The 24,384-nt window shown below is 43.9% G+C and overlaps 1 protein-coding gene across 4 annotated transcripts in view; it reads right to left on the minus strand.

Moving 5' to 3' along the window:
- The window catches only part of Gne (glucosamine (UDP-N-acetyl)-2-epimerase/N-acetylmannosamine kinase), a 41,346-nt gene that overhangs the window by 1,567 nt on the left and 15,395 nt on the right, over window positions 1-24,384 (minus strand). For 3 of the 4 annotated variants that reach the window (XM_031377245.1, XM_031377247.1, XM_031377246.1), the window contains exons 3-11: window positions 19,717-20,168; window positions 14,155-14,307; window positions 11,774-11,986; window positions 7,501-7,588; window positions 6,335-6,545; window positions 3,911-4,040; window positions 3,370-3,591; window positions 1,645-1,827; window positions 407-523 (exon numbers count right to left, since the gene is read on the minus strand). In XM_031377245.1, coding sequence (XP_031233105.1) covers window positions 407-523; window positions 1,645-1,827; window positions 3,370-3,591; window positions 3,911-4,040; window positions 6,335-6,545; window positions 7,501-7,588; window positions 11,774-11,986; window positions 14,155-14,307; window positions 19,717-20,168 — 1,769 coding nt within the window. The remainder of the gene's footprint in view (window positions 1-406; window positions 524-1,644; window positions 1,828-3,369; window positions 3,592-3,910; window positions 4,041-6,334; window positions 6,546-7,500; window positions 7,589-11,773; window positions 11,987-14,154; window positions 14,308-19,716; window positions 20,169-24,384) is intronic. The other variant, XM_031377248.1, reaches the window with a different exon arrangement.

Below are 24,384 nucleotides of genomic sequence, written 5' to 3' on the forward strand. Positions count from 1 at the left end.
AAAAAAAAAAAAAGAGGAATGGGTGTCTAGCTTAGTGTCAGTGCTTGGCAGAATGTCCAAGGCCCTGTGTTTATTCTAAGCACTGCAAACATAAACAACACTTTGTGTCCACTGTAAGGTCCGACCTTAACTACGTGATCTCACTAGAAGACTGAAAAGACACTTGAGCAGTTGGCGGTTGAGTGGGAAAACTCTGGAGTCGTCTTCTTCCTGTCCTACTTCTCTAAATACCTAGACGGAAACTCACAATAGCTGAGTATAAAGTAAGGATTACCGCACATTTAAAGGCAGTGCTTGTAAGCAGCAGCACTTTCCCTCTCGAGTCTGAGTGCCCGGCGCAGAGCACTGTGCCCGAGGGAAACTGAGGCTCTCCAGCAGCCCTGGGCGTCTGGGATGGCAGGCTCACCTGTTCGTAAGATGCTCTGGGCCTTCACGTTGCCCAGCTTGGCAGCCTGGATGAGATGGAGGGCGCCCACAGCTTCATCTTTTGGCACTGACATCCCTTCCATCAAGAGCAGGTCCTCTGGGCAAACAGGAGTAGTCAGGAATGAGCAGCCCTGAGGGGCCTCAGTCACACCTGTGCCCACTGGCAGCAGCTCTCGGTGGCAGGGCCACTAGTCATGTGATGACACCCACACACTGCCCAAGCCTCTGCTGCCCCCTTGCCAGCACACTTCTGAACTTACCTACATGGAAGCCGCTCGGAGCTGAACAGTTCCCTACCTACTGCTTCCCCGGCTTCTCCCTTCCAGTAGGACTCTGCCCCAGCTCTGAGGTGGCTACCACAGCCGGGCTCTGTGACAGGCCTGGCCAGCTCCTGCTCACACCTGTCCCAGCAGTCACTACTAGCTGCATAGGCCTGCCCACATTTCATTCTGTATGGTTCTCTTTTCAAGACTGGGATAATAAAAACTAGAATTACTTAAGGAATTAAATTAGACAGTGGCCATGGATTATGTACAAAGCTGTCTCTACTAAGTGTTAAACAGGAGAGGCAGGGTCTCTAATGGAACTAGAAGTCACCAGTCCCTGCAGGTCCCAGGGACCCTCCTGCTGGGATTGCAGCTGTGCCCCAGCATGCCAGTTATGGGTGCTAAGGATCCTAACTCAGCCCTCATGCTCAGGAAGCAAGCGCTTTTCTGACTGAGCCATCTCCCCAACCCTAGCAGCAGACACTACTGTCTGTCCTGGAACAACTCCTTTGCCATCCACACTTCTTTCCTGATTTACATTTTCCCTGAGGCTCTTCCCCTGGATGGTGCCTGACACTCCCTCCTTTCCCTGTATGTGGGACAGAGAGGGGACTCCAGTGTCCCCTGCACAGGTTGCTTTCAGCATGCGGCACACTGAAATTGAGGCTGTTTCTTAACTAAGATGGACATGGAGTCTGGGTTGTGTGCACACTGATGGCTGACAAAACTGAAAGAACTTGCCTGCTCTCTTGGGTGGTAGGCCCTGTGCACCTCCCCCAGGCAAGGACAAGTGTAAATCTGGATCAGGACCAAAGATGCCCTGAAGCATCAGAATAAGGAGGATGAAGAGTTACTTCAAAACCATGGCTTCCATGTCAGCTCTCTGTAATTTCTACTCCCCAGTCCTTGTCTGCCATTGGGTGAGTTACTTCCAAAGGTGACAGATACCAACCATCATGGAGCTTCTTTGCTTCCCTCTGCAAGGCCATTCCAGAGGCATACGCTTCGATACACCCATGGCTTCCACAGGAGCAGTCAGGACCATCCAGAGACACCACGAGATGGCCAAGCTCTGCTGCACAGAAGGAGCTGCCATGGATGAGCTCGTGCTGGTGGATGATTCCTCCACCAATCCCTGTAGGGAGAGGCGAGGCACTGAGTGGTACAAACACCACCCTGAAACAGGAAGCCGGGCTGTGGCAGTGCCCCATCTGCTCATGAAGTGCCTGCTTCTCTAGATGGCTGAGGCTCACTACGTACTGAAACTGTATTGGTGCCACTCTGGAAGGCAGTGATGTAGCACATCTGAGGTCTCCTTTCCCATCTGGCTGGCTCACTATGACTTCAAATGGCCCACCTTGTGTTGGTGGACAGTCCCTCAAGCACACCCTGCCTGCTCTATGCACTGGAGTGAGATGTCCCCAACTAGCAGACTAGGGCAGTGAGACTGGAGCCAGCGGGGAGCAGGCAACTCCACACAGAGCTGTGGGGAGCTTCTTCAGGCCCTGGGAGATTGTGGCCTTTACTTGGCCATGGGACCAAGGGACTTGGATTACACCCTTTAGTGGCTTCACTCCACTCTGCTTCCCCCTCCTCCTCCCTCCTGCTTCTCAGGACCACCTGTACAAGAAAACTACAAGCTCTGTTTCAGGAAAGGCAAGGTAAGACAACCTAATTGTGTTACAGTGCCTGCTTCCAGAAGCCCAGAACGTGGAATATGACTCTGGGGCCATGTCTGAAATTCTACCATTCTAAAACAACAAAGAGAAACAGCTATTTTATGTAGAGTACTAAGGCATTAACTCCCTCACTAAGGAGTTAAAGGACATTTTACCTTAGAATTTTTAAGAGCCATCTATGATTTTTAACTTTAAATTTTATGTATATGGGAGTTTTTTCAGTATGTCTCTGAGAGCAATGCACGTGTGCCTCGTTAGAGGCTAGAACCGTGTATTGGGTCCCTGGAATTGGAGTTACAGATGGTCAGGAGCCACTGTGTGATTATGAGAATCAAACCTGAGTCCTCTGGAAGAGAAGCCAGTACTCTTAACTGCTGAACCATGTCTCCAAAACTTATGCTCAATTCTTCTTCCTCTCCCTGTAGTTCTCTGACTGCCCTGAGCTAGGAAATATATCCAGGTTTGTTAAATCATTCAACACAGGAGGAGGACTACATGACAACCCACAAGCTTAGTCAGGATGGTGGCACACCACTTGTAACCTAGAGTTTACAACCTGGGACAGCAGGTTCAAGTGTTCAAAGCCAGCCTGGGGACGTGAGATCTTTGTCAGCCAACAAGAGCCTGAAGAATAGTGGAATAATACAAAATGTAAGAGCTATGTAGACTGGCTGACCTGGAAATCACAGCAATCCTCCTGCCTCTGCTTCTCTAGTGTTGGGATTCAGCCATGAGCCACCATGCCTGGCCAAATTCTTTTTCCTTTTTCTTCTTGGTGGTACTGGGGGTGGAGCCCAGGGTTTCACATGTGGTAGGCGCAAGCTCCTACCATTGACCTATCTGCTTGGAAAGGGGCTGAGTGGGCGTGACCTTTGGTGGTGCATCTCCTTCACGGTCTACTGTAGGGCAAGTGAAGGCTAAGGTATAACTGTCAGTGCCTCACTGAGGGCTGTCTCTCGTTCTGGCACGTCCTGAGGAACCTCTTCTTCCCATCTCACCTGTCCCTGTGATGAGCGTCACGAAGTTTTCCTGTCCTTTTCCTTGGCCAAACTTCCTCTCTGCCATGGCAGCACAGTTGCCATCATTGTCCACCCACACGGGGAGGTGCAGGGTGTCGGAGAGGGGTGTTCTGAGGTCCACAGAGTTCCATTCCTGTATCAGCTTGGTTGAGTGCAGCACAACTCCTTCCTGGGGATTCACGCGGCCACCTGTGGAAATGCCTGAGCTCCACCCCAAACAGGAGAACAGTTTTGATTACCCATTTTAGCAACACCTGCCAACATAAATGAATTCATCCATCTTGAACGTTACCAAGAACTGCAAGGAACCAGACAGTTCTGAGTGAAATCTACAGTGCCCAAGGATCACAGACCATCCAAGTTTCTCCTTAATGCTCGCTGCCATCTGAGGCCTGCGTGGCGCCCATGGAGACCATGGAACCTAGAGTCACAGGCAGACTCTGGCCCACGGCTAAGTGTAAAGACTTAAACTGTGAACACAGAAAGGAACATGTCTTGGATTTGTACTTTAAAATCTCACCTACTCCCAGAATTCTGCAGTTGAGTTTCACAGCTTCTGCCGCAGCTTCTACACACATCTGCAGGATTAAACTAATCCTTTCTTCATAGGTTTTAGGATTGAACTGAGTGTATTTCTTAACGATTTCACCCTATAATGAAGGAGAGAGAAAAAACAAAACACAGGTCTGTCTCGGTGACCGAGCTAGGGAGCACACTCCTATGAATATGAGCCTTTCCAGTGACAATCAGCACTTGGGGAGAAGGTGCTAAGACAGAAGTGAGCGACTGTGGAGTGTCTGTCCCTGAGATGAGCCTAAGTACTTTCCTGGGAATGCATCCTAACACCAGGCTGCTGAGACATGGCCGCTCCATAGCCAGCGGAGAGACTCTTAGGCTTCCGGTCTTGGTGGCAATCTAAACCTAGCTAATTAAAAGGTCATAACTCTTCTTTTCAGGTTGATACAGTTATCTAATTTCAATACTAAGGCTAAGTAGTTACCCTAATGTTTGCATTTTAGTTATCTACTGTAACGGAGGCCAGTAATGGTATGCATACACACAACTCAGGACAGATTTCCATGCAGACTGGCACATCGTCATGTCTTGTAGAGTTCTGTCTTGATTTAATACAAAGCAGAGACTGCTCCTCCTAACTATCCCTGGTGTTCCAGGGCTTTGGTTTGGTTTGGTTTTTTTATTCACCTCAACTGTGTATTATTTTGTTTCAGAATAATGTTACTTTAAAATCCCAATAATGATGATAATTTTATGAAACTGTAAGATCCTATTGAAATGTTGACTATAATTATGTTAAATTTATAATCCAATTTGTGAGGTGCTGACATTTAAAAAATACTCAACACTTTCAACAAGGGTACTTTTTCAGGCCTTTGGCACTATTTCAGAATTTTATTAATGTAAATCACACAGTTTTATGGTTTTGATTATTCTTAGGAATCTGGGTTATTCTGAATTGGTAGACTTTTTTTCTTCATATTGTTTTGTATTAATGGTTTTTACATATCAAATACAAGGATTAAATCTGTTTACCATTAAAAATAAATCTACAAGAGTGCTTCTCAACTTTTATTGTGCGGGAGTCGGCTTAGCATAACTGTGGTGTCCCCAGAGCTCAGACTAATGAGTCTGCTTGTGGCAGGAGTCAGACACCTGGGGTCTTACAGCACCTGAGTGATGTTAATGCTTGATAGACACATTTGTCACTGACAGATGTTCACAGAAAAGGACCCAAGATCCTTGTTACAAATTCATTTAACCAGAACATTATTGATATAGATTAATCATAATATCCAGTCATTTGCTAGATCACCCTAACTCTACGATCCAGTTCATTTCTTCATGTGACTCATAAATAATATTGTTTGTTATGTATAATCTCCAATTTTGCTGTCCCTTGCTTTATTTCTTACAGGACAGAAATCACTTTTTCTTAATTTCAATTGAAATTTCACCTCTAAAAAAGGTCACTTGTATTTGATACGTAAAAATCCATTAATACAAAAGAATATGAAGGGAAAAGGTTACCAATTCAGAACAACCCAGAGTCCTAAGACCATATTGTTGGTCACTAATAAAAATCCTCTGTTAGGAAAATAATCTATTACTTTGGTTTTTTTTTTTTTAAGTATAGGAGGTTTCTTTTGCTTCTTTTGAGACAGCCATGGTATGTTTTGTTTTGCTTTTCATTAATTGACCTAATATTATTAAATTTATAATAATTTATGTTTAAAAGCTTTGCTATTTCTTAAGGACTGTTGAAACTTTACATGTCTATGACAGTGCAAACAGATTTTCATTAGGCCAGGAAGAGATGACTGTAACATAGTCTGCTATTCTCCTGAGGACGGCGCTCTCACTCTGCCAGAGTCCCTGCACTGTGTGGTACTCTGAAGATCAGGCTATGAAGCCGTAAACTGGAGATGTATCCAGCTGACCACTCCCTAGAAGCAGCATGTTTCTTTAGCTGTGGGGACTCTCAGCTAGGTAGGCAAGTGCTCCCTGGACTTCACATCATGGTGTCTTCGATTCAGTGCCCCCTCTCTCCTCCCCCGACCCCTGTGGCAAAGCCCTCTCTTCTGTCTAAAGGGGCCTCCCCATTGCCAACTCAGGATTGACTGCCTTGGGTCCCCTAACAGTTTACTTCTTGTTTTTGTTTTTTGACATAAGGTCCTCAGTCTTTCAGGAATTCTGCTGCCTCAGCTTCCTAAGTCCTGGGATTATAAGCATCAGCTACCACACCAGCTTGAAATGTTACCAATCGTTAGACATGAGATGCGAGATGCATGTTGTAAGGGACCTGACAACACCATGGGCAAGTGATGGCACATGCCTGTGTGCTGCCTCCTTCCGCCTTCCATGCACACATTCTAAAGATCAGCCCCTCGTGCGAGGTAAACAGTTAAATGCTTAGCAGTGAGTTTACCTTCATGCTAACTATCGCCACTCTCAGATTTGTCCCTCCAAGATCAACAGCCAAGGCACTCAGAGTTTCAAGAATATGGTCAATGTCTTGAGAGATGTTCTCCTTTACAGGAGGGAAGCAGAATTTCTTCTGTAGTGGCTCTTGAAGATCAATGGATTTGAGAAACTTTAAGATCCTTGGAACAGCATTTCCATCCCCATATATCTTTGAGCTGCAATATCCAAAAAAGTCAGTTCAGTGAAATGGTTTTGACACGCAGTGATACCAAGGTCATTGGAGTCTTCAGGGAGAAATCATTTGTTCTTTTAAAATAATGTCCTGGGTTGGGGAACTACCCAGTGGTACAGCACTTCCTGGCACATGCGAGGCCCCAAGTTCAGTCTCTTACATCACAAAACAGTAAAACAACATCCCCACAATGTGTGTGTGTGTGTGTGTGTGTGTGTGTGTGTGTGTGTGTGTATGTATATGTGTTTTAAAATGTGATACGCATGATAAGTCACTCTAGAACTTATTTTCTGTTAATTAAAACAAAAACTAGAGCTGGCATGGTGACACACCTTTAATTCCAGCACTTGGGCAGTAGAGGCAGAAGGACCTCTCGGAGTTTGAGGCCAGCCTAGCTTACATAGTGAGTTCTAGGACAGCCAGGGCTGCATAAAAGAGAGACCCTGTCTCAAAACACAAAGACAAAAAGAAAACAACAACTCTACACATCCTAACGACATAGAGCTAAATAACAGAATAAATAAGAAACAGCTGGGTCTTTTGACAACATTGTAATTCAGTACCTGAATTTCGGGCTTTCTGTCTTGGTTTGGGTTTTTGCTATTTTAGAAGATTTAATCTTTACATTTCTGAGAAATTTCTGAGAGCAGCCAAAATTAAGTTTTAAAGGAAATCAGATACATTATTTTCTAGTATGTAGCAAAACCCACTGTAGGGGTAGTCCCATTGTACTTAGCAGAGTCAAATTGTAAAAGTTCTCCACTGGAACCTGAGCAGAGACCTGGAATTGGACATCCTGTCCTTCCAGCTGCTAGGGTGTGCTAACGGAAGAAGCAACATTATGCTAAGATGGTTACATGGTGATGGACCACAGCTTCAGTTGGTGCCTGAGGCTGCCCCCTGTTTAATTTCTCCAAAATGAAAGGCTCTGTACTCACCAAGGGTACTGTTTACCGAACTGGAGGTGTAGTGCTTGTAATATTTTATCTTGGGTGTCAGCATCCCTGACATGAAGTACATTCTCCCCTAAATAAAAACAGGGACGTTACAATGACACAATGACTTGTAGTTTGAGTGTCCAGAGAAAGACAAAGAGCAGTGTGTCCACACACGAAGCAGTGTGCTGGATTCAATTCACTCATAAACCCAGCAGACCACCAAACACTCTTGGTAAGACTTCCCTGCAGCAGACAAGATCTTTATCCCCAAAGAAAGCAAACCACAGCTTTGTTCGTGCCATGAAATCAGATAGATCAGGGTTTGATTTTGGCTTAAAGACAAGGTCTTACTATGTAGACCTGGCTGGCTTCTAACTTGTGTCTCTCCCCGGCTTCTCCCTATGTGCCTAGATCACAGGTGTGTGTCACCACATATGGCTTGTTCTGTTGTTTGGGCTTTGGGTTTGTCTTGCTCTACAGCCTAGGTTGCCCTCAAACTTAGGACCTTCCTATGACAGATATCCAAGATAGCATATACCACCACACCTGGTTAGGGTGAATTAATCTAACACTGGCTCTTTGCCTACATATCTACCAAGTCCATTCTCAACTAGCCAGACTAGCCAGTCAGTCAGTAGCCAGTCAGGGCTGACCAGCCAGCTGGCAGGCAGGTACTTTCTCTCTATACATCTCTCAGCCAGTGTGAAAGAGTAAATATCACGGACGGCCAGGTTTTCAACAGGCTTGGCTAAGAGGAGCAGAAGAGAAGTGGCTGGAGAGAAACAGGGGGCCAAAGGAGGGTTTGGTTTCGTTTCCCCAAATAGGAGAGCCTAGGCATGTTCAAATGGTGAACTTACGCACATGGAAGAGAAAGGCTGACTGACGGGCAGGTAGGTCCCAGAAGACGCAGGAGGGGTAGGGATTTTGAGCTCAGGTAAGAGGCAGAGCAGAAGATATGCAGGAAACACACTCATCTCTGAGACAGACCTGGCCCCACTGAAAGCAGGTTAGAAGCAAAGGGAACCCGATGGGCCACGTACATGTATGTAACTACAGAGACCACACTGTCAAACCCACTCCAGGGTCTGGGACTGCAGGTGTGTGCAGCCAGGCCAGAACCACTGTGCCCAGCGCCTTTCACCTCTTATTTGGGCTCACAGCTGCCTTCAACACCATGTCCTGGAGACTGCTTTCTTCTGGACTCTAATGATACCGCAGTCTCCTGGATTTTCTATAACAGCACTGGAAGTTCCCTTTTGGATTTCTTCTCTGTCCTTGTATTTCACTAAATGTTGAAGAGTTTCAAGGTTGGCCTGGGCTGCATTTCTGCCCTATTTAGACATTCTTCCTTGGTTCCTTCTTTGTCATTGGTTCCTTGGTTGTAAATACCATCTATAGCATAGGGCCATTATCCTTACTATATCTTTTGTAGTACTCCTGATGGAAGTTTTACCTAGGAATCTGATGGTCTACCTAAGAACTACTCTTCAGCTTCCCTTGCAGCTAGATGTAGCCTGTGATGACTAGGTTCTGATGGATGTGAGAGGAAATATTTGCAGCTTTTAAGGCAATTGCACCTTCCTTTCCTTCCTCCAAATGCATAAATATAGACAAAACAAAGAAGGCTAGAATGCACCAAGAACATAGGCTGATTCTGATGGCTGTGGGGCTGCCACACTAGGAAGAAAAACAATCTAACTTCCTGCTGTTTGGGGTCCCTGTCTCAGCAAGTGGACAGATTTCTACTCCACCAGCTCTTTTTTTTTTTTTTTTTTTTTTGAGACAGGGTTTCTCTATGTAGCCCTGGTTGTCCTGGAGCTCATTCTATAGACCAGGGGGGCCTCAAACTCAGAAATCTGCTTGCTTCTGCCTCCCAAGTGCTAGGATTAAAGGCATGCACCACCACTGCTCAGCCTGCACCAGCTTTAACCACCAGCTCTCAAATTTATCTCCAACTTTAGATTGCCCTGGTACAGTATAGCCCCTTGTCTTCTCTGCTCTGATGATCTAATTGGCATTGAGTGAACATGGCCACAAGAAAACCCTTAATTCCATCCCTTCCCCATCTGTGCCTCCCCAGTTCCCCCATATCATGGAAGTACATCCCACTCTCAGTACAAAACACAAGTGTGGCTCTTCTCTCCCTCCCTCTGCAGCTCACATGCAGCAGTGAGCCTGGTAACAAACCCGAATCTAACTCCTCTCTGTCTTTAACACACCACTGTGTTAGTTTGGGTTACTGTTGCTGTGATGAAATGCCAGGACCTGAGGAGGGAAGGATTTGCTTGGCTTACTTTTCCACATCACTGTTCATCATCAAAGGAAGTCAGGACAGGAACTCAAATAGGGCAGGGACCTGGAGGTAGGAGGTTGGAGGATGCAGAGGCCATGGAGGGGTACTGCTTACTGGCTTGCTCCTCATGGCTTGCTCAGCCTGCTTTCCTACAGAATCCAGGACCACTTGCCCAGGGATGGCCCCACCCACAATGGGCTGGGCCCTCCCACATCAGTCACTAATTAAGAAAATGCTCTACAGGCTTGCCTACAGCCTGATCATATGGAGACATTTTCTTAATTGAGGTTCTCTCTTCTCTGATGACTTTAGCATGTGCCACATCAACATAAAACTATCCAGCGCAACCACTCAGTCCAAGCCACCACCGTTGTTGTTTCCTCTGTGCAGTAGACACAGCACTGACCCCTTCCTCCACATCACACCCTACGTTCCCTATAAGCTCCTGGAGTGATTTTTCCAAATGCAAGTCTTACTCCCTTAAACGGCTTCCCATATACTTAGAAGAAACTGCAAGCCATCTGTTCTGGATGGTTGGATTTGTTTTATTTTATTACTTATTTATTTGGTTATTTTGGTCAATGTGATTAAGCTGTCTGTGACTTAAGTTATCTGGGAAGACAGGCCTCAGTTGAAGACTGCCTTTATAGATTAACCTATAGGCAAGTCTGGGGAACATTTTCTTGATTGATGATTGATGTGGAAGGGCCCAGCTCACTGTGGGTGATCCCCATCCTTGGGCAAGTGGTCCTATGGTATGTACGTATGTATGGGTTATATATATATGAATATAAGCAAGCTGATCAGGCTGTAAGGAGCAAGCCAGTAGGTAGTTTTCCTCCATAGCCTGTGCTTCAGTTCCTGCCTCCAGATTCCCTTCACGATGTACTATAAGCTGTAAGAGGAAACAAAACCTTTCCTCCCCAACAGTCTGCCACAGCAAAAGAAAGTGAACTAGGACATCAATATTTTAGCTCCTAAAAGTCTGTCTCCATTATGTGTGGTGGTGCATGCCTTTAATTGCAGCACTTGGGAGGCAGAAGCAAGTGGGTTATTGAATTTGAGGCCAGCCTGGTCTACATAGCAAGTTCCTGGAAAGTCAGGGCTACATAAAGAGACCTAAAGGGAGAAAGAGGGCGTCTCTCTGTAGTGATGGCTGTCCTGGAGCTTGCTATGGAGCCTAGGCTGGTCTCAGCTCACGAAGATCCTTCTGCCTCTGCCTCCTGAGTGCTGGCATTCAGCTCTTGTCTGCCTCTTAGCCAATAGTTTATAGTCAGGCTGACCATTCTGTTTCTTCAATAACAGGATTGTTCTTGTTCAGCCTTGACCTAGGCTGTTTGTCCACTTCAGCTAGATCCCCATAACAAGACCAGCACAATGGCCACACCAGCTACACAACAGTATGGATGGGAACATCACAAGGCCTCACCCGGAATGGAAGACATACAGGCCCTCAGTGCTTAGTGAGGGGATAAGCAGCTCCCCTACAGGTTAGCCCAAGTGGTCCACCCTAAACACATGTACAAACAAGCAACAGAAATGGATTCAGTAGGTGAATGTGCGTGTGCGCGCGCACGTACACGCGAGCATATACACATATGTGTGTAAAGCAATAAATCAGAAGTCACGCATTTGAGAAGGAGTTGGGAGGAAACAGGAGGAGTTGGACAGAAAGGAGGAGTAGACATGATGTGAATATAAATACATTACTCATGTATCAAAAAACAGTAAACATGCCGGGCGGTGGTGGCGCATGCCTTTAATCCCAGCACTTGGGAGGCAGAGGCAGGCGAATCTCTGAGTTCGAGGCCAGCCTGTTCTACAGAGTGAGTTCCAGGACAGCCAAGGCTACACAGAGAAACCCTGTCTCAAAAAAAACAAAAAACAAAAAACAAACCAGTAAACATAAAGACTGTGGCCAGTGTCGACCCATCAGACACAGCAAAGCTGGTCAGCTAAGAAACAGACAAAGGTAGATACCTGTTTCTCTTCCTATCTGCCGAGTGCCCAGGTTGATCACAGGTGTTCCAAAAGCGCCAACCTCTCGCACACCGCAGCTGCTATTCCCAATCATGCAGCCAGCATGGGCGACCAGCTGTATGAATTGGTCAAACGGGACGTGCTTGACTGCACGGAAATTGGGGTGATGCTCGATGCCCTTCTTCCGCATCACTCGAACCATCTCCTTGCTGCCTGTGAAAGTGATCACATTGCATGATGACATGCAACCCCTTAATCAATGAGACAAAGACATACTTCTTAGTGGTGAGTGCAGCCCTAACCCTCATTCATACCAGTGAGCAGCTCTCTACATGTCATCCAGGAGCAGCCGGGTGTTTGAGTTAGAACTTAGCAAGTAAATATATTTTATTAATAACCCCATATAACCGTTCACCTTGGTTAAGAGGCTAAAGCAAGCCAGCAGTTTCTAAGCAGGTAGGTCACGGGCTCCATACAGAAGCCGATTACAGCAGCTCTGCCTAACTCTGGTCACATTTTCACAGACTCCCACCTTGGGGAACTAAACTCCAAGGCAATATGGATAGGGTCCAATACCACCGCTGGTATTTTACTTTAAAATGTACCACTCTAAAATAATTTATAGCTATGAGGAAAAAAAAAACACAATACTTAATGCTCTCCATTCCCTTCCTTGTCATTTTCTTTTTCCACTATTGTGTGTGTGTGCGCGCACATGTGTGTACATGTGCATTGGTCATCTGACTGGAAGGCAAGACAGACCACACAATGCTCACCAATGGGTAGAGGCCGTCAGGCCACTAGAAGCTGTGCATGTACCTCTCCTTCTTTTTCTTTTAAATGTTCTCAGTGTGGCAAGAGAGGTAAATGGGTTCTGGGTCCAACGCCCTGCAAGATGACAGGCTACTTTCCTTACATGCCAACCCTCACCTGCAATTATGGGAGAACGTGGCACTCCAAAAGGTCCTGCTATTTCGAGGATCCACTTTGGTTTCAAGCCTAAGCCACACGCACTAATCTAGTTCTTCCCCAGAGCCCACCACAGGCAAACTGCAGGCATGCTTGGGCACTAAGCCAGATACTGACAAAGTTCCCTGTTGCTCCATAGACAGCAGAGGCACACGTGAGGACCTGACTTAAGTTGGAATGCTTTTTTCTTTGAGTCAGTGTCCCAAGGGATCCCTCCCCTCAGCCTCTTAAGTAGCTGTGAGTGCAGAAACACACCACACTACATCTCAGGGTCCATTTTAGTTTTAACAGAAGAAAACTCTTTCTAATTCTAAAGTGAACACATTCAGGAAAGTTACTACAAACAGAATACACCATGTGGAGCTAAGCAGATAGATTATAATTACTTACACAGAACTTAAAGGGTCCAAGAGAACCATAAAGGCTTTGAAATTCTGCTATATTGCTTGATCAAAATCCAGCTTGAGTCTTGTTTCTTCTAGCAGAAAAGATTTTTCTGGGGCTGGAGAGATGGCTCAGTGGTTAAGAGCACTAACTACTCTTCCAGAGGTCCTGAGTTCAATTCCCAGCAACCACATGGTGGCTTACAACCATCTGTAATAGGATCCGATGCCCTCTTCTGGCATGTCCAAAGATATCAGTGGTGTACTCATATACATAAAATAAATAAACTGATCTTTTTTTTTAAATAGATTCTTCTGGGGTAGATGGTAATATCTTAGCATTTCAGAGAAAAGGTCCCACTTCTGTTATGAAATGAACCCAAAGAATTCTACAGTGAGTAATGTTCACACCAGTATTTGAAAATCCCTTAGTGTCAGGCCCTGATTTAACCTCCATCTTTTATACCTCAGACCCCCCCATCAACTTGCCTACGATCTTGATTAGCACTGAAGTTCATGGCTCTCAGGTATGTGATCATCCATAGCAGGCCTGAGGATCGACTGGCTGGGGACTCCAGATCCAAACTATCTAAGCTCAAAATCATACTTTGAAGCATAGCTAACATAAATAGGAAAGAAAATAGCAATTAATAATAAAGGTTATCTTACTAAAGCCCGTGGCATCAGTACTTGCCAAAAGACACTCTTCACCCTGACTTCTAAGGTTTATATCTCACGGTGCTCAGTTTCTTCTCAGTGGGCACTGGAGGGAAAAGACTGAACACGAGAGCAAACTGCACATCCGCAAGATCCTTTAAAAAGTATTTATTTCCTATTGTTTCCACTGGACTTGACAAAAATATCAAACATCTTAATCTACAGCAAGGCAGGTATCCTTTGACTAGGATGCATTTCAGGAGACCCTTTCAAAACAAGATGGGCAGGAAAAGGCGACAGGCAAGAAAAGAGGTGACAGAGATTAAGGTTTGAAAAGGTAGAGGGTGGAATCTCATCTTCAAGTTCCATTACCTGCGTCGATATTTGGAAACAGAACTAGGGTCCTCTTGTTAAATGAGATAAGGGCATCCAGTGTTAATTCGAACATCTTTATGGAATGCTTAATGTCAGTGGTCACGGGATGCTGCAGGGCAACAATGTAATCTTTACATTTTACATCATCACCTGTTTAAAGAAAGGGAACCATAGTGCTTCGTTAGTTAAGGCTCTTGTTGGTGCTGGCATTGTTAGTTTTTGAGGTGGAGTCTCACTATGGAGTGTGGCTGGCCTGGAACACATTTTCAGAGGCGAAGAGAGAGCCAGCCTCTCTCATGACGGTTAGCAGAAGTCTAAAGGACAAGCCTTTAGGTTACCAGGTAACCCCAGTACTGGTACCATAATCCACAGGGAAATATTATGTCTAGTTCTCCCAACCCATAGCTGCGACACATCGTGCTGTAATGTGAATAAGCTCATTCGTGACTGGTAAACAAAGGAATGCTGTCAGCCTTTACCATGGTGGCCAAGGTATTCATAATCACCCTCACAGAGCATCACCATCTATGCAGACAATACTCTCCAAAGGATACCAGCTCCTCTCAGAGTCCCTTCACCTCTCCTCCTTCACCTTCGTTATTTTGCCTACCTCTTACGATGAACACATATAGAAAGCAAGTCTCTGATCTCTTTTCAGAGGGTTTTCTTTGAAAGGGAGCAGGTCCCCTCACCCCATGAATCTGGGAATTAAAGCCAGGGTTCGCTAAGTAGCCCTGAGGGTTGAGATGCTAAGGACTTCTACAGTCCCATGCAAAGGAGTACCCTATACAGTCCAGATGGGGAGGGAGTAAACAGATGACTCAGGGGAAAGACTCCAGTAGTTTCCTCCACGAGATTTCTACTTCTCAGGGACCTTCTTCTTTTAGTTTAAATTTTTAAAACTTTGTTTTATTTATTTGTTATTATTACTAGTGAGGGGTCATGTGCATGCTATGGCATGTACAGGATGACTTTTAGTTAGTCCTCTTCCATTGTATAGGTCCCAGAAACCAAATTCAGGCTTGTGTCAGGTGTCTTACCAGCTAAGCCATCTCACCACCCTCAACTGAGTTTTGTCTTGCTTTGTTTTGTTTCTTTGTTTTGTTTTGACACAGGGTCTCCTGCGTTCCAAGCTAGTTTTGCACGCAATATAGCCAAAGAGAACCTTGAACTCTTGATTTCCTTCCAAGTGCTAGGATTATAGGCCTGTGCCACTATACCTGCTTGGGTGCTTTTTGTTTGTTTTTGTTAGTTTTTGAGGCAGGGTCTCACTATAGTGGTGGCTGGCCTGGAACGCATTTTTAAAGGTATTTCTCTTTCAAAGAAAACCCTCTTTCTTCTTAGAAAGAAAGCTCAAGCCATTGAACCAAAACTCTCTATTCCTGGCAGTGAAGTCTGATATTTAGTGTGTGATATTTAGCTCACTATTATGAGCTTAATGTATCTTTCTGACCTTGCTAATATTTCATTGGGATCATATTAATGTTCAGATATAAAGCTGCATGTTATAAGTGGCCTGTACAATTTATTTTCCTGTATGTACAGTGAAAACATGAGAAGCTGTTAGTGGAGATGCAAAACGTGCTATTTGTACAAAATGTATTGTTACCAGATAGACAGTTCTGTTCCCTGTCTTGTGTTTTCTTCTTCCCTGGTTTAAAAAGCAAAACAAGAGGCTGGGTGTTGTATGCACACTTGTAAGCTCCACACATGTGAAGATGAGGCAGTAATGCCACAAATTCAAGACTAGCCTGGGTTATGCAATGAGTACAAGGATACTATATAGCAAAGTTCTGTCTAAAATAAAGAAATAAATATAAAAACTAAAAATCCAGGTTTTGCTCTTTCTATAATGACGCATAAATGGTCAGATAGGGCTTTAAGTTTGAATTACAATTTTAATGTACTGTTAAAAAATTAGTATTCTTTTGTGGGCATGATGTGAGGTGGTGTGCATGCAATGCACATATGTGGGGTCAGAGGTCAATTTTGGAATCCGTTCTCTTCCCAGCTTTATTTGGGCTGTCAGGATGGCACCATCAGGAGGCCACAGCTGAGCTCTCTCGATGGCCCTCAACTCTCACTTTCTTTTTTGCTTTTTCGAGACAGAGTTTCTCTGTGTAGCCCTGGCTGTCCTGGAACTCACTCTAGACCAGGCTGGCCTTGAACTCAGAAATCCGCCTGTCTCTGCCTAAACTCTCACTTTCTAATGGTCACTTTTTATTAGCCATTTTCAGTGACATATTTTCATAATAGAGGAAGGCTGATGGCATGAGCAGAGCAGAGCTCAGGAGCATGTCCTCAAACCCCTTGAGACGGAGAGGAGAGACACGCTTATCCCACTATCTGCACTATCTGCACGGCACACTTATCCAAGGACAAGGCATGTAAGAATGAATTAGCTTACCTCTGAGAAAGCCTGATTCCTTTCCTGTTTTAATATACCTAAATTAAAAATATAGCTAATTTGGGCTTATCAAGAGACTCAGCAGAGAATGTGCTTCTGTTGACCCTGACAACTGGAGCTTAAGCTCAGGGGCCCATGAGGTGAGGGGACTGACTCCCACACTCAGGGGCCCACGAGTGAGGGAAGTGACTCCCATATAGTGTCCTCTGACCTCTCAGTGTACTGTGGCACACACGCACATGGACAGATGCAAAATAAATTTAAAAAATAAAAGTAGTTATTTAGATAAAAGTAACACTTTATTTCTTTGATTATGCAATGACCAGTTTCCATTCTTTAATTTCATTATTCAACAGATTTGCTTTCCATAAAAAGCCCTAAATAGACACTTATTCCTCATCTCCCAACACAGTACTTTCATTGTAGATTTAGTTTTCTGCTTTGTTTTGTTTTCTCTGTGTAGTCCAGGCTGTACAGGAACTCACTCTGTAGACCAGGCTGGCCTCGAACTCAGAGACCATGTGCTGATATTAAAGGTGTGACCCACCACCGCCCTGCAGGTTTACTATTTCTTACTGTTAAGGTGGCTCATTCATATTTCTGTTTGTAATCTGGTTTTCTTTACATCTGTTAACAAAAGGTAATTTCTTGGGGGTTAAATCAGTGAAATTTTCAGACTTAAAGGCTTATTTATGAAGACCACAGAATCCAATACTACACCTGCCACTGTTTAATAATACCAACACCCCTAACATGAGTTAAGTATTGAGGAGTTGCTGTTTCAACATGCATTATCTCATTTGACTATTCTAAGAATACCATTAGAAAGGCATTCATGGTAAAACTGAAGGTACACACACGCACGAGCACACACGCACACACATACACACACATGCACACATACATACACACATGCACATACACACGCATGCACACACCCAACACGCACATACACATACACACACATACACACACGCACACACACACACACACACACACACACACACACGCGCGCGCGCACGGGCACATACATACACACATGCACATACACATACGCGCACACACACACATGGACACATACACACACGCACATACACACACACACACGCACGCACACACGCACGCGCATACACATACACACACATACACACATACGCACACACATACACGCACACACACAGAGTAAAAATGAGGCCTGGGGAGAAGACTCGGTTAGTAAATGCTTGGTATGTAAGCAAGAAGACCGGGGTTCAGATCCCTAGCACCCACATTAAACAAACAAACAAACAAACAAAAACCACCACCAACAACAAAAACCCCACAGGTTTGAATCAGGCATGGTAGCACACACTTTTTCTCCTAGTACTTAGAAAGGAAGCAGGGGAAGGAGGAGTTCTGTGAGTTCAATGCTGGCTTGGTTTATATAGCAAATTCTAGGCCAGTTAGGACTACACAATAAACCCTACCTCAAAAACAAGACAAAACAAAACTAGAACAACCACCCCCCTCCCTAAAACCCAAAACTCAAAAAAAGCAGGTACGGAAGTGTTTGCCCATAATCCCAGCTGTGGCAAGCGGGAAGGCAAGAAACTCTGGGGCTTGTTGCCCAGCCATTTTGGTCAACTCAGCAGCTGCAGTTTCAGTGAGAGACCATGTTTCAAATAATAAGCAATAGAGCAAAACCCCGAACGTAACCTCTGGCCTCCACAGACACATGTGCACCCTTAGTATGCACATATACCACATGCATACACACAAAAGTAAAACAATTGTCCATTATGATAAAAAATCAAAGGCAGAAAAGGTAAAAGTACCCTGACTTCACACTAGAAAATAATATATAAAGAACTAGGTTTACACACCTTCTAGCCTTTCCACTATAGCTTGTACAGAAGTGGCACCATATTATACAGTTATAGCTTACTCCCAACACTATATGCCTGTGTACACATGTGCATGCATGTTTACATATGGAGGCCAGAAGGCAACACTGGCTGTCGTCTTCAATTGTACTCCACTTACTCTAGAGACAGTCTCTCTTACCAAATCAGGAGCTTACCGATTAAGCTAGACTGGCTGGCCCTCTGCTTTTTATCTTCTCCCCAAGCTGAGACAAGAGCACAGTACTACAGCTGGCTTTTTTATGTATGTTCTTAGGGATCCAACTCAGGTCTTCATGCTTGTAAGCCAAACCTCTGACCCAGTGAGCCATCTCCTTGTCTTTTTCCCCATTTTTTGACAAAGTAAGAACTGTGCCCATGGACAGCTGTGGAGGCACATGTGTACAATCCTAGCACATAGGAGGTAGATGTAGGAGGATCAGGAGTTCAAGGTTATCCTGAGCTATATAACAAGTTCAAGGCCAGACTATACTAGATCCTGTCCAAAAAAAAAAAAAAAGGTGGTGGTAGTGGGAAGGCTGGAGATGGCTCAGCAATTAAGAACACTGACTGCTCTTTCAGAGGTCCTGAGTTCAATTCCCAGCAACTACACAGGTGGCTCACAACCATCTGTAATGGGATCTGATGCCCGTTTCTGGTGTGTCTGAAGACAGTGACAGTGTACTCATATACATTAAATAAATAAATAAATAAATAAGGAAAGAAAAGAAAAGAAAAACAATACAAAAACAACAGAAGGCCATCTGGTTAAAGTGCTCAAGTCTGTTAACCTGAGTTCAACCCCTAGCTCACATTGTGGAAGAACATACTGACAGGGTTGTCCTTAGACCTCTGTCACATCATGATTTAAACATATACACATGTGCAAATGCACACACAATAATAAAATTAATTTTTTAAAAATATTTTTGCTTATTACTTTATCAATACGTTAAAAATATTGAAGAACTATCCTTATAAATACCATTTACTAAAATATTTAATATATTTAGTAAGTATACTAAAGTATTTAAAATACTTACTGGAGTAAAAGCACTCCATGTACAAACATTTGAAAATCAATCCAGCATGTTTACTTTATAGATAAGCTTGGAGGTAAAGATATAACACAAGGCAAGAACTAGGAAGTATAAATCTTAGTTCTCTGGTTGCTAATTGAATATTGTGTCCATGTGTTTCCAAAAAGATTGAAATATACCCAATACTTTGTGGCAAAACAACCATTAGCCTGAATAAAATTTGGATACATACCTAGCCACATCCGAATGATGCTCATATAGTCTTTATTCTTGGCTGAGAGCAGTTTGTCATAGGAAGGGCAGCCTGCCAGAAGGATGCGGTCATGGTCCTCGCACATGGAGATCAGGTGCTGCTCTGCACTTCTGGTGCAGCACACATGGTAGTGAGCCAGTTTTGTTATGGCATGTCTGATAGAGTCATCAATAGTCCCGCTCACCTCTCCTCCTTCAATGTGAAGGATGCGGATGTTCATCAAGGCAGCAGACGTAGCCAGAGCAAGGGCGTCAAATCGGTCTCCATGAACAATCATGATGTCAGGCTTCAGGCGGTTGAGGACATCTGGCAGCTTCACTAGTGCCAGGCCTACTGACTCTACCATGGCTGCCTCATCTTCCCCTCTAACAATCGTATGTAGCCTGGTGTTAATGTCAAAGTCATCTTGCTCAATCATGCGGTATGTGTTTCTAAACAGGAGCAACAAGACGTGACACCATGTTCTTATATAGGAAAGCAATAATGTTAACCCCGAAGTGAGACACTTGCTTACATTTTTCTTGCTAAAACAAGTAATTACACTGAAGTATAAACTGTATATAGTGAGCAAAGACCATAAATGCATTTATTCAGGATTCACATTGTCACATAAAAAGTTGGTAGCTATGGCTCAGATCAAAATAAAGCCTTCCCTGGGAAACTCAGCTGCGCCACTCCCAGGCAGCACCAGAAGGGAGAAATTTTCTTTTGAGGGCAGAACGAAATTTGACTTTTAATAATAGTCAGGCCTTTTACTTTTTATTACTCATCTTTTTTTTCAAGAAGTATTTTAATAGGAGGAAAAGTTTCCAAAACACAGGTTTGGTATTTTTTTAAACCAAAAATAAATAAATAAATAAAATAAAAAGCAGGGCATCAGGATGCCTGGGACGGCAGTATACTATACATTTCTTTTAATTTTTAAAATGATTTATTTAGTTAGTATGCAAGAAAGTAACAGGGTCACCATGACACTTTACACATAACATCATTATACTGTCTTCTTACTCACGCTCCCACTGCCCTCCCCCTTCCTCTCCTCCCCCCTCCACCTTCTGCTTTCATATCACACGGAGTCTACGGCCCTTTCCTGTCCCCTCTCTTCACTGTCTACTCTCATATCTGTGCACGTAACAAATACATGCTTATATATCAATTCAAATCTATGTTCTACATGAGAAAGCAAACAGGCCATCTGTCTTTCCAAACCTGGTTTATTTTACTTAACATAATTCTCCACAGTTCCCTCCACTTTTCTGAGTCATGGCTTCATTTTTTATGGCTGGATAAAATACCACTGTGTATCTGAACCACACTTCCCTTCAGCTACCCCACTGCTGGTCAGCACCCAGGCTGGCTCCACACCTTGGCTGTTGTGAACCATGCCAGAATAAGCATGGGTATGCATGTGCCTGTAACGTTCTGATCGGACTCCTTTGAGAGGTATGGCATTTCATTTCCAGTGGGCAAACATTTCTACTTTCCTTTCTGTGGTTGAATGAGGTATGGTTTCCCACCTCCTCCGACCGTGCCCCCCCCAGTGTGTGTGTGTGTGTGTGTGTGTGTGTGTGTGTGTGTGTGTGTGTGTGGTGTGCGTATGACAGAGAGAGGGGCAAGCCTAGGGCCTCCTGCATGCTAAGTAAGTACCACACTCTATCCTGAGCCCTAGTTTTATTTTTTATTTTGAGATAAGGTCTCACTAGGATGCCTAAGCAAGCCTGAACTTAACATCCTCCTACCTAAACCTTGAGAGTAGGTGGGAGTATAGGCCTGCAGCACTATAGTCATCCACTATTTAAAAAACAGTTTTATAAGGGATAACTGGGAGAAATAACCTCATACGAGCTGTTCTGACACTCCTACAAACTGCACTTGTTTTTCTGAAAAAATATTTTATAATTTGAGTTGAATATCTACTCCTAATATCTCCTAATAATGGCAACACTGCAGAAAGTAAATTTGCTTCTTACGATGGAAGAAAATGATACATAAAAGTATCACTTTAGCCTCTGTAGCTCATTATATATTTTATGACTTATCCATAGATCAGTTTCCCCACTAGAACTAGGTTCCGTATTGGCAGGGTCTTCATTCGCTTCATTTACTTTCACATTCAACTCTGGAAAATGTTTTTAAATTTGCTAATTTTATTTTACATGTGTGAGTATTCTATCTGAGTACCTGTCTGCTCACATGTGTGTGCCTGGTGCCTGAATTTGGGTTTTCTCCAAGGGCAACAAGTGCTCTTAACTGCTGAGTCATCGGACCAGCTCCCCATTCAAGTCTTAGAGAGTATAAGAGTGCCAACTGAAAACAATACTGCGAGTGAGTCCTTATATTTTCACTGTAAATCAAAAATGTCACAAATAGAAACTGCATTCAGGCACTTTTGGAGGTACATGCCTGCCTGCTATCACAGCATCTGGGAAGCAGAAGCAGGAGGCCTGCCATGAGCTCAGACTAGCCAGCCATGCTACATAATGAGGGTCTCAACACAAACAGAAACACAGCAAAAAGAAATTGCAGTATATCCAGCTAGTCTACCAACCCCCCTGGCTTAGAAGCAGACTGCAGAGTGGTCAGATGGGGCTGGGAGGTGTGCCTCAGCATCCTGAGTTCTTAATGCATGTTTCTAGTCCAGGAAAAATCCAAATTCAAAATCTAAAGCACAAAGCCGGGCGGTGGTGGCACATGCCTTTAATCCCAGCACTTAGGAGGTAGAGGCAGGTGGATTTCTGAGTTTGAGGCCAGCCTGGTCTACAGAGTGAGTTCCAGGAGAGCCAGGGCTACACAGAGAAACCCTGTCTCCAAAAACCAAAAAAAAAACCAAAAAAAAAAAAACCAAAACAAAAAAACACACAAAATCTAAAGCGCACAGAGTCTACTGAATTCCTATCCCTTCAAGTTAATTATAATAAAGTTAAAATATTCTTAAACTAAACCAACATAAATCTGGGACTGTGTGAGTTGAAATAGAAAGCAGCTTATATTTGTGGCTGACTTATTGTTGTTTTAAAGATTTTATCATGTGAGTGGGTAAAAGCACCACATGGTGTGAGTGTGCACATGCATGCTGAGTCACACAGAGGACAGCTTTCAGGAACTGTCCCCCTCTCCCTTGCCCCCGTGTAGGTCCCAGGAGCCCAACTCAGGTCATTGGGCTTTTGAGGAGCCCACACTGTTCCAATGTCTTGTGAAAGTAAGTTATACGAGTCAGGCATAGGAGTGAGTACCTATGTTTCATATGTATGTATACATATTCCCATAGGAATATGTACCTATTTGGGAACCGGAGGCAGACGGCAGTTAAGTCCAAGACTTGAGAACCAGTTCAGCAACAAAGCCCAAGGAAAGTAAAAGAAAGTAAAAGGCCAGCATGGTGATGCATCCCCTCCTTGGCAGAGACAGGAGGATCACAAGTTTGAGTCTAGTCTGGACTACCTAGTGATTTCCAGGTTAGCCTAGGCTACATAGATAGATTCTGTGTATAAATAAATTAATAATTAATTAATTTGATAATTAATTAATTAAACAAAAATGAGCTATGCATAGTGACACATGCCTATAATTTCAAAACAAGGTCATTTTTGGCTACATAGAGTGTTTGATGCTTGCCTGGGCTACAAGAAACCGTCTCACAAGTTGAAACAAAAATCTCCCTAAAACAAAAACTAAAAAATAGGGCTGGTGAGGTGGCCCAGAGGGTAAGAGCACTAACTGCTCTTCTGAAGGTCATGAGTTCAAATCCCAGCAACCACATGGTGGCTCAAACCACCAGTAATAAAATCTGATGCCCTCTTGGTGGTCTGAAGACAGCTACGATGTACTCATTTATAATAATAAATAAAACTTTAAAAAAAAAAACTAAAAAATAGATAAAATTTGTAAAATGTATTCTCATAGTTTAAAACTAAGAAGGTACAAGAAGGTTATGTGAAGTCTCTTACACTCTTGTCTTGTTGCGCAGTGCCTCGTGTTAGAAGGTGCATTTTCCTTTAGTACTAGTTGGTTTTCCTACTCACCAGTCTCACCAGCAAATATTGCCTTTCTGCCTCAGGTCCTGTGGCTGCTCCTGGAGAGCCTCCTTCCTGCCAGCCTTCCTGCCCAAGCTTTGTCACACAAAACCTACTGAGACTTTCGCCTCCAGCTCAAACTGCATCCTACCAATCAAGTGAACTGTCTTAGAAAGCCAGAATTTGTTTCAATTTAAAGAGAAAAACATCTATGGGAGCTCCCACAGCTTGCTCACTGCTCCTTCACTGTCTTCTTACGTAAGCTGCCACGTGGAGACTTGGAGACAGGTGGAGCTCTGCTTACTGTTCTCCAGCGCAGTAGTGTCTTTAAGGCCATGCTGTTCCGGCGGTCTTTGGAGGCTGCATGGACATTTCAGACCACAAGGGTGCACTAGATGTACGCCCAGGGCAAAGCCAAGGCTCCTTTCTGGTTTATCCATACAGGGCTCTCTCAGATTAACCTTCAGTTTTCAAATATACCATGCATACGGTGCAAACCTTAACGTCACACACATAATACCAACGATCTTGGTAACAGGACATTTTAATTCGCCTCAAAATAGGTTAGGTTTTTTCTTTTTCTTTCTTTCTTTCTTTTTTTTTTTTTTTTTTTTTTTTTTTTTTTTTTTTTTTT

This window comes from Mastomys coucha, unplaced genomic scaffold (assembly GCF_008632895.1).
Source record: "Mastomys coucha isolate ucsf_1 unplaced genomic scaffold, UCSF_Mcou_1 pScaffold18, whole genome shotgun sequence".
Lineage (NCBI taxonomy): Eukaryota > Metazoa > Chordata > Mammalia > Rodentia > Muridae > Mastomys > Mastomys coucha.